The 10,338-nt window shown below is 32.8% G+C and overlaps 1 protein-coding gene across 1 annotated transcript; it reads right to left on the reverse strand.

Annotated features, from left to right (window-relative positions):
* Nucleotides 1-5,497: 5,497 nt before the first annotated feature.
* On the reverse strand, nucleotides 5,498-7,986 carry LOC107781659 (homeobox protein knotted-1-like 1). The gene is made up of 4 exons (XM_016602394.2): nucleotides 7,779-7,986; nucleotides 7,385-7,555; nucleotides 6,631-6,781; nucleotides 5,498-5,730 (listed from the first exon to the last, which is right to left on the reverse strand). The coding sequence occupies exons 1-4, from the start codon at nucleotides 7,947-7,949 to the stop codon at nucleotides 5,702-5,704; spliced, it is 522 nt and encodes a 173-aa protein (XP_016457880.1). The 5' UTR covers nucleotides 7,950-7,986; the 3' UTR covers nucleotides 5,498-5,701.
* Between the last annotated feature and the right edge of the window lie 2,352 nt (nucleotides 7,987-10,338).

Below are 10,338 nucleotides of genomic sequence, written 5' to 3' on the forward strand. Positions count from 1 at the left end.
GGCTATGGCATGAAATTGTAAGCTCCTTCATCCCTAGTTTTAGTTGTTTCTAGTTTAGGGTTTCAATTCCTTGAATGCTTCTATTTAGGTTTGAGTTAGGAGGTTGATGTTTCTAAATTATCGTAAAATAAAAGACTTGAAGATAGTGGTAAATGCATAAGACATGATCATTTTTCATTGGAAGTGGTGTAGGATTGTTATTCTGACTGCCATGGTAGATTTAGAATGCAAAGCACTTAGACATTTGTATGTTCTAAAATATTGATGGGTTGCTTTCCTTTTGGAGATATATGTCACAACTAATCCTCGTGGTGCAGAGTCATTGCCACCAGGGATTGTGGTCTCGGAATCAGATTTTTATTTATGAAGGCTGTGGGGTGAACCAAGTGAGGTATGAAGCAAATATCTCTAGTGATATTGTTTAATCCTGATTTAACCAAAAAAAGATAAGAATGTGGCAATTGTATAAATTATATTAACCTTTAACTATCTCTTGTTAAAAGAAAACTGTCTTGCCCTTCATGAGCTGTTCTAGTAATCATATCATTGTGGCATGAACTTCATACTAGATTCTTTAATGTTGTTAATGGTGCTTTATGGTCAGTTTTAGTTTCTTATTTGTGCTCTTTAAAAAAAGAATCTAGGGCATCAAATAAACTATTTTCTTGCAGGTTCTAAATAAAGATAGTGTGGTTCATCCACATCAAAACTTACAGCTCCATTCCAGTTCTAATCAATGGTCACATGTCTTATTATTTCTATTTTACTTTTTTCTTTTGTGGATATTATGTCCTTTCTATTGATTGATATATTCACAAACAGATCGTGACTATAATTTTATATTTTTGGTATATTTATGCCTTTTGGAATTGGGATAGATATAGATTTTGGCATTTTCTTTGGCTATTTTTTTGGGTTGTAATTCTCCTAACGAATAGGCTATTTCTGGCTTTGCGGATGCAAGTCTCTCTTTGGCTGTGTTACTTTGATTCCCACATCTCACTGTAAGTTAGTTTCTGTTTTGTCTATATTTGTTTCTTTAGCTTCTATGTCGAAAAATTAACTTATGCATTTCAATGCACTGATTCTATCCACATTAGTGATGGAAGCTCAGAATGGAAATAGTTATACTTAGTGATGTGAGTATTACTATCTTCTATTCATCTTGAGGAAGATGTCATTTTTATCTCTGGTTTTAATGGACATTTCGGATTCCTTAGTTTTATTAATAAATCTTAGTGTCTTGCACTAAAGAATTTTGAGGTTCAAGAGGTAAATCCTTTTTTAGAGAATGGTAATTGTATTATAAAGCTAGCACTTAGGAAGTGATGTAGTAATTATTTTTTATTAAAGTGTTGTAGTAATTACAAGTGAGTAAAACACCAGAAGAAGAAACTCTTTCCAATATTACAGGGATTTCAAGAAATAAATCTTTGTGTCGTGCATCCATGAAGCTTTATTTGTACTACCAATTATTATTCATCCATGAAGGATTCTTGATTTTGTCGATTAATTGGAAAAACTATGGAGGAGATTGAAATTGATGGAACCAATGTCATAGAATGAATTTTATCTTTTGTTTCCTCTACTCTGTTTTATGGCCTTCACATTTTTGCTACTATTTATACTTGTTGATCTTATAGTGCTATATTTTGGAAGAAGAGGACGAGGCAAGTCCTACAAGTCATTCTAAGTAACTTTATCTCATAATTTTGCAACTTATATTCAGTGTTCTTTTAGTTGAGCGTTTCTATTCAACAATTATGTATTATGTAAAATTTTCAATGATGAAGTAGTTGCAATGTTTAGTAAGTGGACAATAGGTATATGTGATTCCCTCTTTTTCTTTGTTAATTGTAGTTTTGTACTTTACAACTTCTTTTTATCAAAATGTAATTATATTTATCTTTTTTTGTAGGATGGACATGCTTAAATAATCATTGCTGGATATATGGTTCATGCATTGCAACAAGTTGTTGGAAGAAGACATATTTTTGGAGTTAATTATATTAGAATTTAATGACTTTTGTATATGATTCTTTTGTTACTTCTTGTAAGTACAAGCATACATTTTAGGAGATTTAGTTTTTGGAAAGTGAGTAAATACTTGTGTATCAATTTTATGTATTGATGTTTATATATATATATATATAATTTATTATTATATATATACATTTGTGAAATTATTATTGGCAAAAGGTAATTCATAAACACAATAGCAATTGTTGCTAAAAGCCTTGATAATAGATCAATAACTAATTACTCTCCCGCTAATTTTTTCACCACAACAGATATTGTTGGTAAATAAGCTCATTTTTGCAACAATAATTTTGTTGTTAAATGTTCTCATAAGCCACAGTAGCATGACTTTTTACCAACAAAATATAACTTAAGGCGACAATATTTTTTGTTGCGTTAAGCTAACTATTGCAACAATATTATTGGTTGTTGCGAATACTTTTCCCATCGGTGTTTATTGCAACGGCGTGCGACAACTTTCTTGTTGTTGCCAAAAATACTTTTAGCAACAACATTTGATTTATGGCAACAAAAAACGTTGTTGGCAAATGCCTTCTTTCTTGTAGTGATAGTTTCTAGGCCTTGTGCAATTTCTCGAATTTCAGACTGCTTTGCGAATTTCTGGTTACTATTCGATAAAGAATATCTGGTATTGTGCAAGACTGAATTTTAGGGAAACAAATGCTGCTAAATTTCATGTCACTCTCTTCAAATATCTGCTGCTCATCAGGTATCTGTGTTAGGCCTTATTCTCTGGTGATACGTTTATTGCTCAACTTCAGAGTTCTCCTTCGCTTCTTACAAGTATCATATCTCTATTTTGGAGTATTTCTCAACTCTCTTATGTACTTTTTTCTGTTCTTCAGGCCGCTTAGTTGATTTAATGGTAAATATTTTAGTGATTCTCACCTTAAGGTATTCTTAAATTAGAAATCAAAATCTATAGTCTCTAGATTTCTCATATATTTTCATTTAAACCCTATAAAAATTTGTCTTTATTGGACACATGTGACATACTAAATCTTATCCGAAAGAATGAAAGTGGACGACGAGCAGTTAATGGAAGTGGTATAGGTGAGCATTATAATGTTTGTAATTTGTGCAAAGATATGAATATTTGTTGGCATGTGTTTTTCTATCTTCTAGTATTATATGAATGCACATATGACTATGACTGTTTTAAACTATTCTTTGTATTTAAAGGAGTTATATTTCCCATGCACTTGGTGTATCATTATGCTACCATCAAAACAAGTGATGTCCGAAATCTTAGTGGTATGTATCTTTTCATTAGTTTGCAAAACCTTGATTATTAATGTTGTGGCTTACTAAAACGATCAACTGTTGTATTGGAAATCCCCATCACACAAATGCTGCTTTCCTTGCCTTTTCTTTCTAATGTATTTATCTAGGACTACCTCTATTGCTTGTTTGCTTTCTTTCTTTCTTTCTTTCTTTCTTTCTTTCTTTCTTTCTTTCTTTCTCTCTTGTTCTCTGTTTTTTGTACATTGGACCCATATTATAGGTTGCTAAATATGTTAAGTTTGCTATTGAAATCTTTCATGACTTCTTCTAATGTCTTATGGTGTAATGCTATCTAGAGGTGTGACATATACCTTGCTACAAGTCTAACCTTAGTGGGTTAATAAACATTATATAATGACTTTTAGTTGATTTTCTAAGACACACATGTTACAAATTCTGGAACTAATTCTCTATGTTGAATATGAACATGTTAATATAGGAGTTTGTTCATCAATTATCGCGACCCAAAATCTACTATGGGTCGTGATGGCGCCGTACACCACTGTCAGGCAAGCCAACCACAATTTACTAGCAATTTCTCATTTTAATTATTTAGAAAACATTTCCCTTTAAACAAATAAATAATAAATACTAAACTACGCTGGATAAATGAGGATGTCTTTATAAAATTTAACTACTGAAAAATCTCGTGATCATCTCGGAACCCGGTATCACAAGTGCATGAGCAATTTCTAAGAAATAATGTAATACAACAACCGTCCGGAATTCAAGATTGGACAGAAAATAAATCCAATAATCTGAAAGAGACTTGCTGGCTGCGGGTCGTCTCGGAAATGCAGCTCACCTAAGTCTCCGCGTCAACCATACTGCTATGCTCACTAGGCCACTAGAGATGCATGTGCCTGTACAACAAAAATGCACAAAAGTGTAGTATGAGTACGAAAGACAACGTGTACCCAATGAGTATCCCGTCTAATCTCGAAGAAGTAGAGACGAGAGGTCGACTTCGACACTTACTAGTTATTGTTTAGAAACGAAAATGAATCCATATTGGTTAATGATTTTAGTATATTTGTATTGATTTCATGATGCATGGATTGATAAATACTTATTTGGACAGGATGTTTACACCAAACCAAACAATTTAACCTTAGTATTTAAAGGTTAAAGTGACAAGCATATCGACTAACTTTGATAAATGTGTGTATGCAATATACATATTTTGCATTTACTAATTTGGTATAAACACTGGTACGAGTAAGTTTTCGCGTAATAAGCTATGCGCCCAGCTGGAAGATTTCATGAGAAAGCACAATTTTTCATCAATTGAGGATTAATTCAGAGGGTAGTCTCAATCTCTCTCTCTCCAAGAGAAACGAGAAAACAGGAAGCCTATATATAGGGAAGGTTCAAGAGTCTGCCCGCAGTAAATCTCAAGAACTAGGTTGTATTATTAGTGTATATTTTTTTCTTTCTAAGATGGTAATTTCGTCCCTCGTGGTGAATTTAACCGCATTTAGATTTTGATCCAGGTAATTCTAAAATTCTTCCTATTAACTCCGGACCTGAATAATTCACTATATTTGACTTTGAATTTGTCCTTCTGATATACTCCATAAAATCATAATGAAAGGATTGGCATCTTTTGTTGATAATTATTGGATTTTGTCGTTGTGTGCACAGTTGTCGTCACTTATGTATTAATTTTACAGTCCAACTGATTTTGGTAAGAAAGCAACAAGAAGCAATACGTCAAAGGAAGGCAATTAGGAAAGGTTACAATCTGACAAGACTGGACAGGAAAAGGTTTTGTGCAAGAAATAGATTATTAACCCTAAAACTGCAACCTTCCCTCTTTTATTGGTGAAGAATAATAGTAATACCTAGTAAATTTAATTAAAGTAAATTTTGGATAGTTTAATTTTATTATGAAGCATTTTATTGACGGCTCCATTAATTAATATGTCCAAACTTGAACAGACACAACCATTTCACGCTGTGTCAATTTTGAGCTTTTGATCCATTAAAGTAGGCAAAATTTAAATCAACCCGATATTTAACAGTTTAATCTCAAACATCTAAAGTTCTCCCTGTGTCGGAAGGAATTATCATTTGTTGCATTTTGCAGATGTTATGAATTATCACCCTGTGTGATAAAGAAACACTGGGTTTGTTGTTGTACTTATATGAGAAATCACAACCCCTTAATTATGAACTCGACCAGTTGGCAATAATCATTATTAACATCATATTACATCAAAAAAGAAAGTTTACTACGACGATTTGTGGCAGTCTATAGCAAAGAAAATTCTACCATACATCGCACAGGATAGATATCATAACTTAGTAATTAGAAGATGCTAAATTGTGAGCTTAATATATAAATTCTTGGATCTATCAGCTTCCTCGTGCCATTTCATTTGTTCCCATGGGCCTTCATCCCTTCTACAAAAAGATAAAGAACAGAAGATCAAATTGTAAGGGAAAGCACTTTCTTAACCATATTTATGATGAAGACAAATTAAAGTGCCTGCTTTACCACGTATTACTTTGGTACTAAAGTATCAAAATCAGTTTCAGCATGATAAAGTTGGCATATTGCAATGGTACGGTAACTAAAAAGTTATCTGGACTTGAACACTCCATTTCTTCTTTTACCTAATTAAATGAATCCAGCTCTTCAGTTTTACTTTCTTAAGCTTCAAATGGCCTGATGTTTTACCCTCGACCAGTGAGCATTGAAATAATAAAGAGTTTAAGGGGCCGTTTGGTTTGAATACGGCTTATGCTGGGATAAGTTATGTTGGGATTAGTTATCCTGGTATTGTTTTTTATCTACTGTTTGGTATGTTGTATTGAAAATGATAATTGCATAATTTCTAAGAGGAATGTATAAGTTATCCCGGCACTAATTACCTCATCCCCTACAAGGTATAAGTTATCTCGGTACTAATTTTAATCCCGAAATAACTTATACCAGCTTTGCTAACCAAACAAAGTATTAAGGTGGTATTAAATTTTTATACCAGCACTATATTTACTTATACCTCATACCAAACGACCCCTAAGTTAATTATATACACCGCACGTAATGTATAAAATTTTTACACTATCAAGTCAACTTTTTCTATTGTAATATATAACCTGTCTTATTTTAAAAATTACAAATCTCACATTTTAAGGAGTCTTATTACTTGTCGATATCCCTTGGATGACCTAATGGTGTAAAATATTCCACACTTAAACTCGATAGTAAATGGATTAGTGCATATATAATTACACTGTGTGAGTGTGTATCTTATCCAAAATAATGAAGTGCTTTGTTAAAAGTGGATTTAATCTTACCAAAAGATGCCGTTGGAGATAAAGTGGAAACAGAAGGAAGTTCCATGAGGTCGCTGAGTTGAGAATACATATGGTTGATGAACTTTATGGACTCTAAGTTAGTTTCCTCCATTGCTTCTTTTAGCTTGCTTAGAGCCACACAATATGCTTCCTGTCCACCAAAAAACAATTTGTTCTTAGCTTATTACCAAAAATTAAAGCTCTTGCCCATAAACCTAGTGTGTGCACTTAGGTATATATACTACTAGTACAATATGTGCATTAAGAATGTGTGGGTTAGGATTATAGTTGAATTCAGAATCTGAATTAGTTAGTGATTTTAGAATAAGCATGATCTTACGATATCTATTAATTTTTAATCCATTTGTGCCTCTCTGTGTACATTATTTCAATTGAAAACATTGAATTCATAAAACCTGCTACATCAAATATGTATAGTTGTGATGGGATAAACTATAATAGACTAAGAAGAAACAATATAGAATTAACTCAAAGAAAACGAAAGGGATCGGATGGCGTCTGTTGCAGCTTTATATGCTTCTATATACTTACATACAATAGGGGCGAAGCTACGTTGGCCCAAGGGTGGTCAACTTACTACCGTTCGCCGAAAAATTATACTACGTATAAGATAAAATATTACTTGTTATTGATTAAAAATAGACTTTGTTCACCCTTGCATAACCCATTGCTTCTAGCTTCGCCACTGCATACAATGATTATCAAATTTGGAAAAAATGCAGAAACTTGTTACCATAAAAGTGTCCAGTTCTGGTTGATGAATTGTGAGTGAGCTGAGCTTCTCATCAACAGCAAAGTTATTGTTCAATTTTGATTGATCCATTGTGTGTGAGCTACGCTTCTTATATTTTGCCTTTGTTTCAGCTCTTTCAATTTTGTCAATCTCACTGATACCCGAACAAACCTGCTAACGAAAATATACTCTACATGATTTTCTGTTAAGTATATATATATATAGGCGCTTCTTAAATTAAAAAAGAAGAAAAATAGGGGAGTAACTAGGTTTTGGAGATGAAATTAAAGCAACACAAACATCTCTTACTACCTCTTCGGAAAAATTAAGTAATATAGTAGTCGAACAATTCATGCAAACTCATATATATAGGATTATATAATAATATAAATACCTTCAAACAGTCAAAGTGAGTGTCAACCAAAAGATCATACAAAGAGTGGGAAGATATTTGCCTCTTGATGACTTCTGTTTCTTCTTCTACAGCATCTCCTGATCTAGAACTACAGTATTCCTTTGCTTCCAGGTGATCTCCATCTCCAAAATTGTCACTTTTTGTCTCCATCTCCAATATGTATATCTATATTACACCAAAAATGCTATAGCTACACTCAATAGTCAATAGTCCACTTTATATACAGAAAGAGTAGGGTTGCTTGAAATGACTAGTTATAGTAAATGGAAAGCAATAGCTCCAAATATTTGGAAGATACTGATTGACCCATGCATGCACGACCTATTCTATCAGTCAGACAGGCAACACTCCTATCATAAACAGAGAGAGAGAGAGAGAGAGAGAATATGACTTTATTTCTGCATTCATATTTTTATCTCTTTTTGCATAGTCGAAAGGAACATTTCATGGGCTTCTTGGATTCTGGGGACCTTTGATAGTGTACTTAGTACAACTACGCTATGATGAGTCAGTTCTTACTTTGTTTTCCATGTTACAGTGCCCCCTCTCTTTAATACTGTACTAGTAGCCTTTCGCTCTTTCTTTCTTTCTTTCTTCAATTTAACCTATACTCTCAATTAACAACAACTCCAGTAATTTCTCACGAGTAGAGGAGGGTAAGATGTATATTTAAATTAATTTTTAACCTATCTATATGGTAACGTCAATTGTCTTCTCTTGGAAAAGAGTGGTGGAGTGTGGCTTCACCACTGCTTATGTTATCGGTATAATTTTATATTGTAGTACGTTAACTATTTAAATTTTTATGTTACTAATTTCAGAATCACAAGTGATTACTAGTAATTGTTTTTAGGTGCGATCAAATAGTGTAAAGAAATTTACATTAGATTTTTTTGTGTATAGAAGTTAATATTTACTTTGAAGGTGATCATGAGAGAGAGCATTATATTCAACTTCGTTACTGTGGAGAAACTGTGTGCAATGTTCTTTTCCAAAATATGTCTTTGTCAAAGCGTCATCACTATTTATGGAGTATTATGAGAAGAATGTTATTACCACTGTTCATTGGTTCACGGGATCTTGCAGGGTCATATTCTTGAATGGGGTCCCAAATGTGCGCTTGCACATGATTTTTTCAGGTTCTATTGCCACTGTTTCCTTCAACATTAAGTCATTTGTTTAAACCACGGGAAAAATAAAAATTTAAAATCTTTTGTCTGGAAACTATATTCCTCTCTCTATATATATGTACTGCAAAATTTGTTCAATAATCACTATCTCATCTGTTTCAATTTAGATGACACACTTTCCTTATTAGTCTGTTTCAAAAAGAATAACATATTTCTACAGTTATAAATAATTCAACTTTAAACTCTTTATTTTACCCATTTTATCTTAATGAAAAGTTTTTATAACTACACAAATGTCATGGCCCCGCAAAACTTTTATCCCTCAAACTTTTAAGACTACAAATTTCAAATATTTTCTTTTTTTCCTTTAAAATCGATGCCGAGTCAAACTATATCTCATTTGAATTGAAACGGAGGGAGTATATGAAATGAATCCTTTGACCATGGTAGCTAATTTAAAATTGATTCAAGTTTCAATAGCGGAATGTTCTGTAGCCTCCTATTTTCAACTATCATACCTAATGTCGATCAGCTTTTGGATACGGACAGATAGGAAGGAGGAGGCAGATAACGGGAATGCAAAAAAGAAAGCTTGTACATTCATAATACAAAAAAATTATATTATAAGTATAATTTGACAGATTATAGTACGTTAATTATCATTTTTACTAATTTATTTATTATCTAATTTACCTGTGGTTAACTTGCACGGACTTGACTTGCATAGAATTTAAATTAGACAGTTTAAAAGATACTTGCATAATGAGGTCATGACTTTTGTAAGGTCGTCTAGCTTAAATTCTGTCGCTTGTAAGGTAACTATTCATGTAAAATTTCTACAAAAATTAAAAATGTAACTAGCTATCAGAATTCACATGTTGATCTACCATGATCGAGAAAAAATCTTTAATTTAGACAACTTATAAAGGCCGAAAGAAGTTCGTGAAAGGATTTTCAAAATTTTTGATTTGGCCAAACATATCAAAATTTGTAATAGCAGTACCAGATGCAGGTATTCGCGTACTACAAACTACAAGTAATAGCGGTAAACATTTTTCATAAAGTTTTGCATCTATTCTTGTGAACGCACGGTAAGTAGGGGAATCTTTGGACAAGGCCATTATATTATATTAATGAAGTGATCCATTAGGATATCTCGGGTGATACGATCCTGGATAGCCTGGACGAAGCAGAACATATTATGGATGATCTTGAATGTCTAGTGAACTGTTATGTTGATTCATTCAAAACCAATATGAATGCGTACGTAATTCGCAAGCCATGGACCACCATATGTGATTTTGAATTGAAGTGATTCAGGCAAGCTCTTCCTTTGTGATTCGCAAGCCATGGACCGCCATGGAAGGTTTGAACCATAAAGAGGAGATTGGAAAAGTCACTACTAGAAA

The sequence above is a fragment of the Nicotiana tabacum genome, chromosome 8, assembly GCF_000715075.1.
Source record: "Nicotiana tabacum cultivar K326 chromosome 8, ASM71507v2, whole genome shotgun sequence".
NCBI classification, from domain to species: Eukaryota; Viridiplantae; Streptophyta; class Magnoliopsida; order Solanales; family Solanaceae; genus Nicotiana; species Nicotiana tabacum.